This window comes from Hemiscyllium ocellatum, chromosome 13 (assembly GCF_020745735.1).
Source record: "Hemiscyllium ocellatum isolate sHemOce1 chromosome 13, sHemOce1.pat.X.cur, whole genome shotgun sequence".
NCBI classification, from domain to species: Eukaryota; Metazoa; Chordata; class Chondrichthyes; order Orectolobiformes; family Hemiscylliidae; genus Hemiscyllium; species Hemiscyllium ocellatum.
In genome coordinates this window covers 33,485,659-33,504,694 of record NC_083413.1, presented here as the reverse complement: position 1 = coordinate 33,504,694, position 19,036 = coordinate 33,485,659, and the positions used below count along the sequence as shown (strand labels likewise).

General features: G+C 41.2%; 1 protein-coding gene across 2 annotated transcripts in view; it reads right to left on the bottom strand.

The window, feature by feature from the left end:
* The window catches only part of ttc14 (tetratricopeptide repeat domain 14), a 63,078-nt gene that overhangs the window by 38,435 nt on the left and 5,607 nt on the right, over positions 1 to 19,036 (bottom strand). Inside the window, exons 2-6 of one of the 2 annotated variants that reach the window (XM_060834733.1) lie at positions 11,261 to 11,322; positions 6,744 to 6,865; positions 5,000 to 5,199; positions 547 to 631; positions 322 to 451 (exon numbers count right to left, since the gene is read on the bottom strand). In XM_060834733.1, the coding sequence (XP_060690716.1) occupies positions 322 to 451; positions 547 to 631; positions 5,000 to 5,185 (401 nt within the window). In that variant the 5' untranslated portion in view covers positions 5,186 to 5,199; positions 6,744 to 6,865; positions 11,261 to 11,322. The remainder of the gene's footprint in view (positions 1 to 321; positions 452 to 546; positions 632 to 4,999; positions 5,200 to 6,743; positions 6,866 to 11,260; positions 11,323 to 19,036) is intronic. The other variant, XM_060834732.1, reaches the window with a different exon arrangement.

Here is a 19,036-nt window from a genome sequence, read left to right as displayed (position 1 = left end):
GGCATAGGTCCACGTCTGGAAATGAACCATTCAGCTCAGCGAGCAAACCTACATCCAAAACCTCAACCTGAGCTACAAATCTTCTCAAAACTCGCTAATAATGAAGTATCTCAATAATGGGTAATTTTCATTTTCATTATTTACAACATGTTTAAAATTTAATACTGGAATTCTAATGACAATTAGAGAGTTTCACAGTAACAACAACCCAAGTGAAATCTCACTAAGACGATAAACTCTCATACATCTGTATATAGGAACATTAGTTATCAGCACTCTTAACTATCGTTTACTGTGAAGTTGGATATTGAACATCTGTACCTGTAATAAGTAGGAAGATCTTCCCTACTAATGACACCTAATTTCCAATGAGAAAGATGAGTTGGAAGTGCTGAAGGATGCAAAGTTATCGCAAGCCTTTCATGATAACGATCAACATCTTTTAAGGCAGCTGAAAAAAATTAAAGAAAGAGAGAATACATGGAGGAAACTGGAAACACATTTAAGTCAACATCAACTTCCCGAAAAAAGAAAGACTTTCATTACCTCTTATGAGATCTCCTACTTGAAAGTAAGACATAGGATCTTCATGTTTTCCATGTGAAGGAACATCTCTTAAGGGACAAAGCGCCTGTAATAATTTAACACCTAATCAATACATCGTGCAATTTTCTTTGCATATGTTTAAAATTTAGAGGGACAAATTAAAAGCTTGTTTCATTAATTTAAAGATCAGTCATGAGGCTTCAAACATTTGAATCTTTGTAAAGAAAACTCAATTAATTGTAGGCCAAAGAGTAATGAATTTTGGATGGACATTATACAACAGATAAAAATGAGAAGCCTCAGTATGACGTGGGTAATTCAATTTGGATTGTGCTGCTCACAAGTTGAGGTAAACATAAATAAGAAGAGATTTGTTTCTTTATCAAACGTTCTTTTATATTTCCAGTTGTTTACAAGATAAGAAACCGATTAATTTTCAACGCAAGTTTTATTATTTTCTCAGACAGCAATTTTGGTAACGTCTTCGTGAAAATTCTCTTATCCCTCTAGTATGTTCAAAATTTCTCTTATCCCTCTCCTGGCACAGAGTCTGCCCCTGTTGCACAGAAGGGAAAGGGGGAAAAGGAGGACAGTGTTAGTCATTGGGGACTCAATAGTTAGAGGGTCAGATGGAAGGTTTGTTGGGAATGAAAGAGACTCATGGTTGGTGTGTTGCCTCCCAGCTGCCAGGATCCATGATGTCTTGGATCATGTCTTTGGGGTCCTGAAGGGAGAGGGTGAGCAGTCCCAAATCATGGTCCACATAGGTACTAACGACATGGGTAGAAAGAGGAATAGGGATGTAAGGCAGGATTTCAGGGACCTAGGGTGGAAGCTGAGAGCTAGAACAAACAGAGTTGTTATCTCTGGTTTGTTACCTATGCCACGTGATAGCAAGGCAAAGAATAGGGAGAGATATCAGCTGAACATGTGGCTGCAGGGATGATGCAAGCGGGAGGGTTTCAGGTTTATGGATAATTGGGGCCCATTCTGGGGAAGGTGGGACCTCGACAAATAGGACGGTCTTCACTTGAACCAGAGGGGTACTAATATCCTGGGTGGGAAATTTGCTAGTGCTATTCGGGAAGGTTTAAACTAGCTCAGCAGGAGGATGGAACGTGTGTTGTAGTTCCAGTACACAGGAGGATAAGAGTAGGGAAGACATGGATGGGATTTCATGGTCACAGGAGTGACCTGGCAGACAGCAAGTTGGTTTGAAGTGTGTCTATTTCAATGCCAAGAGTATCCGGAATAATGTGGGTGAGCTTGCAGCATTGATAGGCACCTGGGACTTTGATGTTGTAGCCATTTCTGAGACATGGATAGAGTAAGGTCAGGAATGGATGTTGTAGACTCCAGAGTTTAGATCTTTCATTAAGATCAGGAAAGGTGGTAAAAGAGGGGAGGTGTGACTTTGTTAGTCAAGGATGGTATAACAGTGGCTGAAAGAACTTTTGACAAGAACTCATCTACTGAGGTGGTGTGAGCTGAGGTTAGAAACAGGAGAGGAGCAATCACACTGTTGGGAGATACTTTTTTATAGGCCTCTGCAAAGTTCCAGGGATGTGGATGAGAGGATTGGCAAATCAATTCTGGGCAAGAGTGAAAGGAACAGGGTGGTCATTATTGGACACCAACTTCCCTCGCATTGACTGGAAATGTTGTAACTCGAGTACGTCGGATGGATCAGTTTTTGTCCAAGGCATGCAGGAGGGTTTCCTGACACAGTGTGTTGAAGAGGAGAGGCCACAGTGGATCTGGTACTGAACCAGGTCAGGTGGTTGCTTTAATGGTAGTTGAGCAATTTGGAGAGACTGACCATAATTCAGTTGCATTTAGTTTAGCAATGGTAAGAGATAGGTACATGCCACAAGGCAAGAGTTATAGATGGGGGAATGACAATTATATTGCGATTAGGCAAGACTTAAGAGGCATAGAATAGGGCAGCAAAATGCAGAGGATGGGGACAATCAAAAATGTGGAGCTGGTTTAAGAAATAGGCATTGCATGTCTTTGATAGGTATGCCCGTGTCAGGCAGGGAGGAAGTGATATGGTAAGGAAACTATGGTTTACTAAAGAAATTGTATCTCTTGTTAAGTGGAAGAGGGATGCTTAAGGGCTTTTGCCCAAAGTGTCGATTTTCCTGTTCCTCAGATACTGCCTGACCTGCTGTGCTTTTCCAGCATCACATTCTCAACTCTAATCTCCAGCATCTGCAAAACTCACTCACCTAGGCTTATGTGATGTTGAGACGAGATGGTTCAAATGAGGCGATGGAGAGGTACAGACTAGCTAGGAAGGATTTTAAGAGAGAGTTAGAAGAGCAAGTTGGGGACATGAGCAGCCTTTAGCAGGTAGAATAAAGGAGAACCTTCAGGCTTTTTACAGATATGGGAGGAATAAAAGGATGACTAGGTTAGGAATAGGGCCAGTCAAACCGAATTATGGTCACTCTCTCCAAATTGCTCAACTACCACTAAGTCAAACACCTGACCTGGTTCAGTACCAGATCCACTGTGGCCTCCCCTCTTGTCATCCCTTCAACACACTGTGTCAGGAAAACCTCCTGCATGCCTTGGACAAAAACTGATCCATCCGACATACTCGCATTAGAACATTTTTTATTGATATGGGAGGAATAAAAGGATGGCTAGGTTAGGAACAGGGTCAATCAAAGACAGAAATGGGAAGTTGTGTGTGAACCCTGTGAAGATCGGAGAGGGGCTAAACAAATATTTCCCATCTGTTTTCACTCAGGAAAAGGAGAATATTGTAGAGGAGAAGACTAAGATAGGAGCTGTTAGATTAGAAAGGATTGAAGTTAGTAAGGAGGAGGTGTTATCAATTCTCGAAGATGTGAAAGTAAATCAGTCACCTGGGCTGGATGGGATTTTTCCGAGAATTCTCTGGGAAGCTAGGGAGGAGGTGGTGGACCCTTTAGCCTTTATCTTTGAGGGTCATTGTCTACATGTTTAGTACCAGTGAACTGGAAGATTGCACATGTTGTGCCCTTGTTCAAGAAGGGCAGTAGAGATGACCCAGGTAATTATAGACCAGTGTGCCTTACATCTGCTGTAGGAAAGATTTTGAAAGGATAAGAGACAGGATTTATAATCATCTAGCAAGCAACAATTTGATTAGAGATAGTCGATATGGTTTTGCCAACGGCAGGACATGTCTCTTTTTGTGAAAGTAACCAAACATGTGGATGAGGGTAGGGTAGTTGACGTGGTGTACATGGACTTCAGCAAAGCCTTTGATAATGTTCCATATGGTAGGCTATTGAAGATATGCAGAGGCATGGAATTAAAGGTGATTTAGCAGTTTGGATTACGAACTGGCTTTCTGTAAGAAGGCAGCGAGTGGTGGTTGTTGGAAAATATTCAGCCTGGAGTGCAGTTACTAGTGGGGTGCCACGAGGATCTATTTTGGGAGAAATGCGGTTTGTCATTTTTATAAACGACTTGGATGCAGGCATAGGTGGATGGGTTAGTAAGTTTGCAGATGACACTAAAGTCAGTGGATGGTGGACAGTGTGGAGAAATGTTGCAGGGGGACCTGGATAACCTGCAGAATTGGGCTGAAAGGTGGCAAATGGAGTTCAATGTGGCTAAATGTGAGATGATTCACTTTGGGAAGAATAACAGGAAGACAGAATACTGGGTCAATGGAAAAATTCTTGCTAGTGTGAATGTGCAGAGGGATATTTGTGTCCATGTACACAGATTCTGAAAGTTGCCATCCAGGTTAATAGTTTTGTTAAGAAGGCATACAGTGTGTTAGGTTTTTTTGGTAGAGGGATTGAGTTTTGGAGCCATGATGTCATGCTGCAATTGTATAAAACACTAGTGTGGCCTCACTTGAAATATTGTGTACAGTTCTGGTCGCCCCATTACAGGAAGAATGTGGAAGCATTGGAAAAGGTGCAGAGGAGATTTATAAGAATGTTGCCTGGTCTGCAGGGAAGGTCTTATGTGGAAAGGCTGAGGGGCTTGGGTCTGTTCTCATTGGAGAGAAGAAGGCTAAGAGGGGATTTAACAGAGTCACAGACAGAGGATTAGATAGGATGAACAGTACAAGTCTTTTTCCTAGGATGATGACATCTGCTTGTACGAGGGGGCATAGCTGCAAATTTAGAGGATTTAAAACAGATGTCAGAGACACGTTCTTTACTCAGAGAGTAGTAAGGGCCTGGAATGCCCTGCCTGCCAATGTAGTTAACTCAACCACATTAGGGCATTTAAACAGTCCATGGATAAGCATATAGATGATGATGGATGGTGTAGGGTGATGGGCTTCAATTAGTTCACAGGTCGGCACAACATCGAGGGCCAAAGGGACTGTTCTGCGCTGTATTGTTCTATGTTCTATGTACAGTTACAACTTATTAATTTGTATAATTTCCAAAAATTTTAATTATTTCTAACAATAACCCATGTTACAATATCGTACTGTTATTTCCAATGATTCGATGTCCCGTACAAGGTCTCCTCCAAGGCTGATCAATGTTACGAAGAACCCAAAATCACGAATGGATGTAATTCGTCCAATCACTACATCCCCACGTTCAATATCACGGAAAAAGTATTGTCTTTTGTCATCACTTGGCACTTCCATCAGCTGCTCTATAGGAGGCATAATTGCATAATAGTCTATAAAAGAAAAAAAAGGATTTCAGGATATACAGAGATTGGGATTCTATCATAATACATACTTAACCATACTAGAACGTCAACCGTTTTAGGTGATAATGAGCCCAACATTTATTTCAAATATTGGAATTCAAATTTTGGTTAACATTCTGAATCTGAACAATTACAGTAACTGCTCAATCCATCCTTGTTTCCACTTCTCTTCAGGTTACCCAAGAATGACAAATGCAATTGTGTCTTTTGTATATCTTCCTCTAGAAGGGGCCATTTTATGTCTAGATTAGATTAGATTAGACTAGACTAGACTATCTGCAGTGTGGAAACAGGCAATTTGGCCCAACAAGTCCACACTGACCCTCTGAAGAGTAACCCACCCAGACCCATTTCCCTCTGACTTATGCAGCTAACACTATGGGCAATTTAGCACAGCCAATGCACTTAACCTGCACATCTTTGTATTGTGGGAGGAAACCCACACAGTTACAGGGAAAATATGCAAACTCCACACAGACAATCATCTGAAGTGCGATTCGAATCCGGGTCCCTGACGCTGTGAGGCAGCAGTGCTAACCACTGAGTTACTGTGCTGCCCTAGATCATAGTGTTTTAGAGCAAATTGTATTGCCTTAATCTTAGCAACATATCCAAGAGTATTTTCCATTCAAACTACTTGAGAAAGGAAATAAACAAATATCTCTCATATTGCATCTTTCATAACCTCAACATTTCCTTTTCACAAAACTGTACGTTTGGCTGCAATTTACAGCCAAATGTAGAAAATATGCCAGCTAGTTTGCACATAGAAGAGTCCAAAACCAGTAACCAATTAAATTACTTGATTATCTGTTTTAAGTGTTAGCTGAGGAACAAATGTTGACCACGGCTTCCCTAGTCTTCTTGAAGTTTTTTCAAATTCATTCACGGGATGAAGGTATCACTGGCTAGGCAGCATTTAGTGCCCATCCCTAATTGCTCAGAGGGCAGTTAAGAGTCACGTGTAGGCCAGGTAAGGATGACATTTCTTTCCCTCCAAGGTATTAGTGAATCGCATAGGATTAACAGTCCAGCAATAGTACCACTAAGCCATTGCCTCCCCTATTGCCAATGTGATCTTTTATGTCCAACTGATGTAGCAATTGTTTCTTTTGAAAGTTTGTACCTCTAAAGTGCTAGCTTAGATTCTGTGCTCAACTTTCTGAGATGGATCTTGAATCTAGAACTTGCTCTCAGAGATGGTTTTAGAATATTATTACAACAACCTGCCATTTGCCTCAAGACAATAAAGGCAGAGGTTTAACTTTCTTCAAATAAAAAGACTTGGAGAACCTGGAAGGAGGAGAGCTAAAGAAAGAACAAAGAATAACAATCCTTCAGAAAATTTAAGTGGAAAAGATTAGTAATTAAGATATTAATCTAATTGGTGTGCATTTCTTATACAAAATTGGAAGAAATATTCCAAATGTTTAAACTTTAAGAAAAATTCAAGAAATATGAAAAAGGACACTGCTCTAGACAACGTCATGTACTTGCTACATGATCACCACCTTCAGTGTCTTCATCATTCAAATCAGTTCTGGCCACTGACTTCCATGATGGGGCAAAGAGAAGGTCTGCTTTTCTTGCAACAAATTGCTGTATAGCAATGTTATCAATTCTTCTATCCTTTCTGCAAAAAAATAGTACAGGACATTAAAAACAATTATTCTTGATATTGAGATGTGGTCCAATTATCCATAATGTACTGCTTCTAAAAGATTTATAATTGGTGTACCATAAAATTCAAACTGATTGAGATCAACAATTTCATTTGAAAAAGTAACCAGAGCACAATAATACAAAATATAAAAACAATTCCACATGTATCCTTAAACTGCATTAAATAATACTTCAGCATGTGATCATAATTCGATTAGTTTTAAAATAGTTAAAAAAAGGATAGATCTAATCTAAAAGTTAAAGTTCTAAATTGGAGTAAGGCCAATTTTTGACAATATTGGGCAAGAACTTTCAAAAGTTTATTTGGAGGGGCTGTTCAGAGGTAATGGGCCATGTGGAAAGTGGGAGGCCTTTAAAAATGAGATAATAAAAGTCCAAAGACAGTATGTTCCTGTTAGGGGGAAAGGCAAGGCTGGAAGGTGTAGGGAATGCTGTACGATTAGAGAAATTGAGGCTCTGATCAAGGAAAAAGAAGGATGCACGTCAGGTATAAATCGCTGGGATTGAATAAATCCTGAAGAGGAGGAAGGGTAGTAGGTATATACTCAAAAAGGAAATCAAGAGGCCAGAAAGGAGACGTGAGATAGCTTTGGTAAATAAGGTTAAGGAGAATCCAGAGAGATTCTACAGATACATGATGAACAAAAGAGTAACTAGATAAAGGATAGGGCACTTAAAGATCAACACAGCCATCTAATGGTGAAACCGCAAGAATATTTCGCATTAGTATTTTTCTGTGGAGAATGATATGGAGGCTAGGGAATTTGGAAAAATAAACCGTAGTATCTTGAAAACTGTCCAGATTAAAGAGTGGTGGTGGAGGTCTTAAAAGACAAAAGTAGATAAATCCACCAGACCTGATCAGGTGTATCCAGAACTATGTGGGAAGCGAGGGAATTGATTGCAGGTCCTTTGCTGAAATATTTATATCATCCATAGCCACAGGTGAGGTGCAGGAAGACTGAAGGTTGGCTAGTATGGTATCATTATTCATGAAAGGTAGTAAAGGAAAGCCAAGGCACAATAGACTGATGAGCTTGTCGTCAGTGATAGGTAAGTTTTTAGAAGGGATTCTGAGGGACAGGATTTACTTAGAAAGGCAAGTACTGATTAGGGATAGTCAATGTGGCTTTGTGCATGGGAAATAGTGTCTCACTAACTTGGATTTTTTTGAAGAACTGACTAGATGATTGATGAAGGCACAGTGGTGGTCCTCTACGTGTACTTCAGCAAGACATTCAACAAGATTCTGCATGGTAGAGTGATTAGTAAGGTTAGATCACATGGAATCACGGCAGAGGAAGCCATTTTGATAAAAAAATTGGCTTGAAGATGGATGATGGTGGAGAATCACTTTTTGGACTGGAGGTGTGTGACCAGCGGTGTGCTTCAAGGGTCGGTCTTGTGTCTACTGTTTTTTGTCATTGATATTAGTAACTTGGATGTGAGCATAGGAGGTGTGGTTAGTAAGTTTACAGATGACACCAAAGCTAGAAGTGTTGTTGACAGCAAAGGTTACTTCAGACTACAACAGGACTTTCATCAGATGGGCCAATGGACTGAGGATCAGCAGATGAAGTTCAATTTAGATAAATGTGAGGTGTAACATTTGGTAAGGCAAACCAGGTCAGTACTTATATATTTAGTGACGGGGTCCTGGGGAGTGTTGCCAACCAAAGAGAATTGGGGTACAGATTCACAGCTCCTTGAAAATGGAGTCGCAGGTAGACAGGTAGTGAAGGTGACATTCAGAACGCTTGCCTTTATCAGTCAGTGCATCGAGTACAAGAGTTGGGAGATCATGTTGTGGCTGTTCAGGACATTGGTTATGCCACTATTGAAATACTGTGTGCAATTCTAGTCTCCCTCCTATTGGAAGGATGTTGTAAACTTGGAAAGGTTCAGAAAAGATTGACAAGGATGTTGCCGGAATTGGAGGGTTTGAGCTATAGGGAAGACTGCATAGGCTGAGGCTATTTTCCTGGAGAATCAGAGGCTGAAGAGTGACCTTACAGGGGTTTAAAGAAAATCATGAGGGGGGTGGATAGGGTGAATAGCCAAGGTTGTTTTCTTTGAGACGGGGAGTCCCATATCAGAGGGCATAGATTTAAGGTGAGAGGAAAGAGTTAAAAGGAAACTAAGGGGCAACCTTTTCATGCAGAGGATAGGGTGTATATGAAATGAGCTGCCAGAGGAAGTGGTGGAGATTGGTACAATTACAGCATTTAAAAGGCATCTGGATGGGTACACGAATAGGAAAGGTTTAGAAGTATATGGACCAAAAACTGGAAAATGGGACTAGATTAATTCAGGATATCTAGTTGGCATGGATGAGTTGAACCAAAGAGTTTTGTTTCCACACTGAACAATTCTATGACTCTAGGCATTTCAATATAGAAGATTTCATTTATTATCAGACAAAATAAATAGTTTTACAATTACAAGGGTGCACTGGCTTAGTTGATCCTTTTATATTCACACATAAATGAAGCTACAAACAAGTCATTAGTAAAGTTTGTTGATGTATTTATTAAATTATTCAAATATAGATGTTTTCTTTCAAGTGCAGCTGAACTTTCTAAACAATGATTTCCAACATGTCCTTTTCGATTAGCATCTAATTCACAGCCTACGAATGCCTATTTTGAAGGTCTACTTTTCTTTTCTCCAAGATTTCTCTCAACCTGCAGATTGTTATTGCTTTCAACTCCCTTTGTGTTTGATCAGCCATGTCGATTTTACCCTCGTCTAATCCACCACTTACTCAAATACTAGGACATTTTTGACTGTTCCCAGCTCAGATTAAAAAAAACATTCAATCCAAACATTAATCCTGTTTTTCTTTCTATACATGTTGTCCAACCTGAATACTTTAAAAACTGTTTACTTTTATTACATAGGTTTTTCGCACCTGCAATATTTGTTTTTCAAAGTCTAATTTATGATTTTGTTCAATCTTGTGATCTGTGGAACATCTTGTAAATATTGATACTTACCGATCTAACCTCTGACATCAGCAACCACTCAAAGGGAAATAGCACTTTCAATGCATCTGCTTCCAATAGTATGCAAAGGTAACATGCACATAAAAAATGCAGAAATATTCACAAGGTTTAGGATCAACAGCACCACATAGGTTCCTAGTTTCCCAATTCGGAAACAGAGCCTATAATTGTGATTTAGTCAATCTACAGGGCCTCAAAAGAGGTGTACAGCACGGAAACAAACCCTTTGATCCAACTTGTCTAAGCCGACCAGATATCCCAACCTAACCTACTCCCATTTGCCAGTACTTGGTCCAAATCCCTCCAAACCCTTCCTATTTATATAACCATCCAGATGCCTTTTAAATGTTGCAATTGTACCAGCGTCCACCATTTCCTTTGGCAGCTCATTTCATACACGCACCAGCCTCTGCATGAAAAAGTTGCTCCTTAGGTCTCTTTTATATCATTCCTCTCTCACCCTAGGCCTATGCCCTTTAGTTCTGGGCTCCCCCACCCCAGGGAAAAGACTTTGTCTATATATCCTATCCATGCCCCTCATGATTTTATACAGTCATAGAGTCATAGAAATGTATAGCATAGAAACAAACCCTTCAGTCCAACCTGTCCACGCCGACCAAATATCCCAACCCAATCTAGTCCCGCTTGACAGCACCCGGCCCATATCCCTCCAAACTCTTCCTATTCATATACCCATGCAGATGCCTTTTAAATGCTGCAATTGTACCAGCCTCCACCACTTCCTCTGGCAGCTCATTCCATACACGTACTACCCTCTGTGAAAAAGTTGCCCTGTAGGTCTCTTTAATATCTTTTCCCCTCTCACCCTGAACCTATGCCCTCTAATTCTGCACTCCCTGACCCCAGGGAAAAGACTTTGCCTCTTTACCCTATCCATGCCCCTCATAATTTTGTAAACCTCTATAAGGTCACCCCTCAGCCTCTGACGCTCCAGGGAAAACAGCCCCAGCCTGTTCAGCCTCTCCCTATAGCTCAAATCCTCCAACCCTAGCAACATCCTTGTAAATCTTTTCTGAACCCTTTCAAGTTTCACAACATCCTTCCAATAGGAGGAAGACCAGAATTGCACACAATATTTCAAAAGTTTAAATTCTATTAAATCTTTGCATCATTCTGCTGATAATCATTGTTCAGATTTCATGTACTAACATTCCTTTTCTAAATTCAACTATTTGTTCTTCTCATTTACGATGTTCCTTAAAATACAACTCAGATTAATCTTTCATTTATTCCTTCTAACCATATCCTTGTTTTGGATTGGGCCCCTGTCATGGATTGGGGTCAGTTACAGTAAATAGGTGTTATACATTGATGTTTACCTTTGTCAATTTGTGCAAGATCAGAGAACTGCTGATTAGTTGGTGGCAATGGGTATCTGTATCTAAGTTTGAATAAAAAGGGTCACAGAAAACAAATTAACCACCAAAATGTGTAATCTACAATTGAAAAATGATGTACTAACATTACCAATGTTAAATAAAAACTAAAAATATTTATAACAAACACATTTTGATAGATGAAAGTAAACTTTTGATGAAGTCAATCTCCAACAGCCTTTAGTAAAGCATCATCCAATGACGGATCTGGGCTCAGAGGGACAACATAATTAAAACTAATATATTGGAATAGTTGAAAAGTAGACATAGTTGTGATAACCATTCCCAGCTTTTGCAGTTACAAAAGCATACAATTTGTGCAAAAAAAAATTAGAATCACAATAATAAATTGCATTACACGGTGCTAAGGTAAAAATGGAATGGAAACTATTTTCATCACATTGCCCACAGCATAATTTAGTTTGCAGTTCGTAATTAGGATGCTGCATTTACATTGTACCTCTACTGTGGTGAATTGACACAAATCCAAGGAAATATTAGGATGCTTGATTAAATTCACAGTTTCACCAGCATGGAAGGAGGCCCATTGGCCATCGTGTTGCTGGTTGTCAAGCACATAACTACTTGGCCTGTGGTGTTGTATGCTATGGTGCTTCGAGTGTACAATATAATACATCAGTACTTGAGGAAGCTATTTGGTAAAACAGAGGTAAAAAAAATCTGTTGCTCCTGATGTGGTCTCCTCTACATTGGGGAGACTGGGCGCCTCCTAGCAGAGCGCTTTAGGGAACATCACCGGGACACCCGCACCAGTCAATCACACCGCCCTGTGGCCCAATGTTTCAACTCCCCTTCCCACTCTGCCGAGGACATGAAGATCCTGGGCCTCCTTCACTGCCACTCCCTCACCACCAGACACCTGGAGGAAGAACGCTTCATCTTCCGTCTCGAATCACTTCAACTCCAGGGCATCAATGTGGACTTCAACAGTTTCCTCATTTCCCCTTCTCCCACCTCACCCTAGTTCCAAACTTCCAGCTCAGCACTGTTCCCATGACTTGTCCGGACTTGTCCTACCTGCCTATCTCCTTTTCCACCTATCCACTCCACCCTCTCCTCCCTGACCTATCACCTTCATCCCCTCCCCCACTCACCCATTGTACTCTATGCTACTTTCTCCCCACCTCCACCCTCCTCTAGCTTATCTCACCATGCTTCAGGCTCACTGCCTTTATTCCTGATGAAGGGCTTTTGCCCGAAACATCGATTTCGCTGCTCCTTGGATACTGCCTGAATTGCTGTGCTCTGCCAGCACCACTAATCCAGTATTTGGTAAAACAGTCAGTCTTTTAAAAAGCATTTTGAAAAGCTGGGAGTTAGACTGATTTTTGGAAGGAATTCATGAGCCAAAGGCTTTGATTGTAAAGGCAAGCAACCAGTAGTGGAGCAAAGAAAATGGGAACTATACAAGATGCCATGGTTGAGGGAACAGAGAGGGGCCTAAGAAGATTATAAGGTTAGAGGGGTACATGTCAATACAGGGACTTGAACACAAGGATGAGAATTTTTAGACTGAACTTTTGGCAAACTAGCAGTGAAATAGATAAGCAAGCACAGGGATGAATGGAAACTCTGCTCAGGGTCAAATAGAATACCAACATTTTGAACACTCTGGTCTCATCTGAGAGAATAGCAGGGGAGGAAGATCTAAATGGTGACTAGGGAATAAAGTTGGTGAAACGAATAAAGATAATGGCTTGAGGATTCTGGGTAATCCAAAATGGAGGACAGAAAAAAATTGTGGCACTAAGAGCTGCTCCTTTTTTGGGGTATTTTAAGTGTTGGACGTGATTTCCTCAAATTCCAGGAGCAGTAATTACTGTTTTATAAGCTGTTGCATTGTTTTGGAACAGTGGGGGATAAAGATCAAAACAACACTTTAAAAAGGAGGGAAAGACACAAAAGGGAGAAACCACATGATCAGAAAAAGAAACTGACACTGCTGTCCAACACAGTAGTGAATCTGCACAACTACTGCCTTTGTTGTTTGAGTTCAACTATCTCTGGATATCGGAGTGCATCTAAGAAAAATTAATAAACAGTGTAATTTACAGTTGTCCTCGGAGGAACCCATGTGGGAGAGCTCACAGCACAGGAGAAGCTAAGTGCATAGTTTGAGTGTAACCTTGCCGTAAATCTGCAACAGTGAGTAGACGAGTTCTTATTTTATGTTTTATCAAGATCTGTCTTTTGATTAAATATTAAATATATAAAACATAGGTAGTCAGTTAGCTAGAAGCAGTCTTTTACAGTAGTAAGACCAAGCTATTTTCTAAGTCTGTTTGTTAAGGAGCAAAGATGGCCTTCAGTAGAGTGACGTACTCTTCCTGTCAGACAGAACAAGGAACAATACAGCGCAGAACAGGCCCTTGATTTTGCACCAATCTGTGAACTAATCTAAGCCCATCACCCTACACTATCCTACCATCTATATGCTTTTCCAAGGACTGTTTAAATGACCCTCATGTAGTTGGGTTAACTACATTGGCAAGCAGGGCATTCCACACCCTTACGTCACTGAGTAAAGAACCTGCCTCTGACATCTGTCTTAAATCTATCACCCCTCAATTTGCAGGCTATGCCTCCTCATTACAAGCCGACGTCATCATCCTAGGAAAAAGACTCTCACTGTCCATCTTATTTAATTCTCTGATCATCTTATGTGTCTCTATTAAATCTCCTCTTAGCCTTCTTCTCTCCAATGAGAACAGACCCAAGTCCCTCAGCCTTTCCTCATAAGACCTTCCTTCCGGGCCAGGCAACACCCTGGTAAATCTCCTCTGCACCTTTTCCAATGCTTCCACATCCTTCCTGTAATGGGGCGACCAGAACTGTACACAATATTCCAGAGGAATCTACGTACATGGACATCAAGATCCCTCTGCATATCCACTCAACCAAGGATCTTTCCATTGACCCAGTATTCGTCCTTCCTGTTATTCTTCCCAAAGTGAATCACCTCTCATTTATCTGCATTGAATTCCATTTGCCACCTCTCAGCCCAATTCTGCAGCTTACCCAAGTCCTCCTGCAACCTGCAACATTATTCCACAGTGTCAACCACTCCAATGACTTCAGTGTCATCTGCAAACTTACTAAGCCATCCACCTATGCCTGCGTCCAAGTCATTTATAAAAATGACAAACAGCAAATCACCCTCAATCCTATGCATCCTCATTTTCTCTAATAGCCTATGTGGAACCTTATCAAAGGCTTTACTGAAGTCTACGTACACCACGTCAATTGCCTTAACCTCATCCACATGTTTGGTCACCTTCTCAAAAAACTCAATTAGGTCTGTGAGACACGATTTTCCCTTGATGAAACCATGTTGACTATCTCCAATCAAATTGTTGCTTGCTAGATGATTTTAAATCTGATCTCTTATAATCCTTTCCAAAACCTTTCCTACAACAGACGTAAGGCTCACTGGTCTATAATTACCTGGGTCATCTCTACTGCCCTTCTTGAACAAGGGCACAACATTTCCAATCCTTCAGTCCTCTAGAACTAACCCTGTAGACAATTACGAGTACATGAGATGACTCCGCCATCTCCTCCCCACCTTCCCAGAATCCATCCTAAGTGACTGATCTACTTTCATACCTTCTAGAATTGATAACGCCTCCTCCTTACTAGTCCTTTCTAGTCTAAAAGCTTGTATCTCCGTCTTCTCCTCTACAATATTCTCCTTTTCCTGAGTGAAAACAGATGAGAAATATTCATTTAGCACCTCTCCGATCTCCACAGGGTCCACACACAACTTCCCACTTCTGTCTTTGATTGGCCTTATTCCTACCCTCGTCATCCTTTTATTCCTCACATACCTATAGAAAGCTTTAGGGCTCTCCTTTATTCTACCTGCTAAAGACTGCCCACGTCCCCTCCTTGCTCATCTTAACTCTCTTTAAATTCTTCTTAGTTAATCTGTAACTGTCCATCACCTCATCTGAACTGTCTCGTCTCAACATCGCATAGGCCTCCCTCTTCCACTGAGCAAGAGATACAATTTCTTTAGTAAACCACGATTCCCATACCTTATCTTATCACTTCTCCCCTGCCCAACAGGGACATACTTATCAAGGTCACGCAACATCTGTTCCATGTGTGCGTGTGGAGTATGAGTATCTGTGAGAGTGTGTCTATATATGTATGTGTGTGGGTGTGAGCGTAAAGGGGCATAAGTCTTTGTGAGGGTGCATGTGAGAGTGTGGGAGTTCATGTGTGAGCATATAAAAGAGAGATTGTCTGCATGACTGTATAGTGTGTGTGTGTGTGTGTGTGTGTGTGTGTGTGTGTGTGTGTGTGTCTGTCTGTGTGTCCATCCGTCTGTCTGTTGTGCAGTGGGGTCACCTGTAGTGTGACATGAACCCACGGTCCCGGTTGAGGTCATCCTCATGGGTACCGAACTTGGCTATCAGCCTCTGCTCGGCCATTTGCATTGTGGCCTGTCCTAAAGTCCACCTTGGAGGATGGTCACCCGAAGGTCCGAGGTTGAATGTCCCGCACTGCTAAAGTGTTCTCCGACTGGGAGGGAACTGTTCTGTCTGTTGATGATTGTGCACACATCCACATGTGCACACACACATATGAGTTTGTGGGGTGAATTTATACTTGCAGAATTACTTTGCTCAAAAACTGCACGAATCTATGCAAAGTTCTGTACATCCCTTTTTTAGATTAGAATCAGTCTGAACATTGGAGCACAGACAGCCTCACACAGGGCACCTCAAACCTTCCATGCATTATCTAGGCCAACATGGCACCTATTGTTAAAGTTCATTTGAGAATGTAACTTTAAGAAAGTTCTGGAATTCATATATACAAAATCTGAAACAAATATGCCTATTCTAAAAGATGAGAGACTTAACAAACAATCCAGGTCTTTTTCAATATATAATTTCAGTTACATCACACTGTAAACATTTGCTATAAATTCTGTGACCTACGATCTTATACTCCACAACCACCTGACAAAGGAGCAGCGCTCTGAAAGCCAGTGTTTCCAAATAAACCTGTTGGACAATAACCTGGTGTTGTGTGATTTTTAACTTTGTACACCTCAGTCCAACACTGCGCCTCCAAGTCATGACTCTCATTATATTGTACAGCTCTATCAAGTTGCCTCTCACCCTTCTTCGCTCCAATGAGAAAAGCCTCAGCTCCCTCAACCTCTCTTCATAAGGCATGCCGTCCAGTCCAGGCAGCATCCTGATAAATCTCTTTTCCACCCTGTCTAAAGCTTCCACATCATTCCTATAATAAAGCGACCAGAACCAAACATACTATTCCAAGTGTGGTCTCGCCAGGGCTCAGTATAGAGCTGCAGCATTAACTTGCAGCTCTTAAACTCAATCCTTCTGCTAATGAAAGCCAACACACTATACACTTTCCTAACAACCCTCACAACTTGGGTGGCAACTTTGAAGGATCTATGGACGTAGACCCCAAGATTCCTCTGTCCTTCTACACTGCCAAGAATTCTGCCTTTAACCCTGCATTCAAATTTGACCTTCCAAAACAAATCACTTGACACTTTTCCAGGTTGAACTTCATCTGCCACTTATCTGCCCAGTTCTGCATCCTGTCAACATCCCTTGAAACCTATAACAGCCCTCCACTCCACCAACCTTTGTGTCATTGGCAAACCTACTAACCCACCCTTCTACTTCCTCATCCAAGTCATTTATAAAACTCACAAACAGCAGAGGTCCAAGAACAAATCCCTGCAGAACACCACTGGTCACCAAGCTCCAAGCTGAATTTTCATCTCCTACCCACCCCCTGTCTTGTACGGGCCAGCCGTTCTGTATTCAGACAGCCAAATTTCCCATGCCTCCTTACTTCTAAATGAACCTACCATGAGGGACCTTATCAAACACCTTGCTAAAGTTTATCTACATCAATCTGTTTTGTCACATCCTCAAGAATTCAATAAGGCTTGTGAGGCATTACCTACCCCTCACAAAGCCATGTTGACTATCTCTTATCACTATGGTTTTCCAAGTAAAATAAATCCTGTCTGTCAGAATCCTCTCCAATAATTTGCCCACCATAGACATAAACTGACAGGCCTGTAATTTCCAGGATTATTCCAATTCCCTTTAATGAATAAGGGAATAACATTTGCCACCCTCCAATCATCTGGCACAATTCCAGTGGACAGTGTGGATGCAAAGATCATCACCAATCTCTTCTTTCCCTTCCTGTCGTAACCTTCAGCAAATCCCCTCTTGCCTAGGGGACTTAACTTTTTTATGTTTTCCAAGCTTTTCAGCATATCCTCCTTCTTAACATCAAACTGTTCAAACACATCAGCCTGTTCCGTGCTGTCCTCACTAGGGCAGTTATGGTAGGGGATTTTAACTTTCCAAACAAAGATTGGGACTGCCACAATGTTAAGATTTAGATGGAGAGGAATTTGTTAGGTATGTACAAGAAGATTTTTTTGATTCAGTATGTGGTTGTACCTACTACAGAAGTTGCAAAACCTGACCTACTTTTGGAAATAAGGCAAGGCAAGTGACTGAGATGTCAGTGAGGGAGCACTTTGCCAGTGATCATAATTCTATTTTTAAAATATTGATGGAAAAGGATAGACCAGATCTAAAAGTTGAAGTTTTAAACAGGAGGAAGGCCAATTTTGACAGTATTAATCAAGAACTTTCAAAGGTTGATTGGAGGGGCAGATGTTCACAGGTAAAGGGATAGCTGGAAAATAGAAAGCCTTCAAAAATAGGATAACGAGAGTCCAGAGACAGTACGTTTCTGTTTGGGTGACAGGCAAGGCTGGTAGGTGTAGGGAAGGCTGGATGACTAGAGAAATTGAGGTTTTGGTTAAGAAAGAAAAGGAAGCATATGTTTGGTATAGACAGGATAGATCGAGTGAATCCTTCGAAGAGTATAAAGGCAGTAGGAGTATACTTAAGAGGGGAATCGGGGGGGTGGGGGGCGCGGCAAAAAGGAGACAGGAGACAGCTTTGGCAAATAGGGTAAAGGAGAATCCAAAGGGATTTTATAAATACATTAAGGACAAAAGGGTACCTCAGGAGAAATTAAGGCCCCTCAAAGACAGCCTTTGTGTGGAACCGCAGGAGATGGGGATACTAAATGAGTATTTTGAATCAGTGTTTACTGTACAGAAGGACATGGAAGATATAGAAGGTGGGGAAATCGATGTGAAAAATGTTCATTTACAGAGCTGGTGGTGCTGAATGTCATAAAATGCATAAAGGTGGATAAATCCTCGGGACCTAGTCAGGTGTACCTGAGAATTCTGTGGGAAGCTAGGGAAGTGAATGTTGGGCCCCTAGCTGAGATATTTGTATCACTGATAGTCACAGGTGTGGTGCCTGAAGACTGGTGGTTGGCTAATGTGGTGCCATTATTTAGGAAAGGTGGTAAGGAAAACACAAGGAAATACAGACCGGTGAGCTTGACATTGAGGGTGGGCAGGTTGTTGGAGGGAACCCCAAGAGACAGGATTTACATGTATTTGGAAAGGCAAGGACTGATTACTGATAGTCAACATGGCTTTGTGCCTGGGAAATCACGTCTCACTAACTTGATTGAATTGATCGAAGAAGCAACAAAGAGGATTGATGAAGGCAGAGGGATGAACATGATCTACATTGACTTTAGTCAGGAGCTCGACAAGGTTCCTCATAATAGACTGGTTAGCAAGGTTAGATCACATGA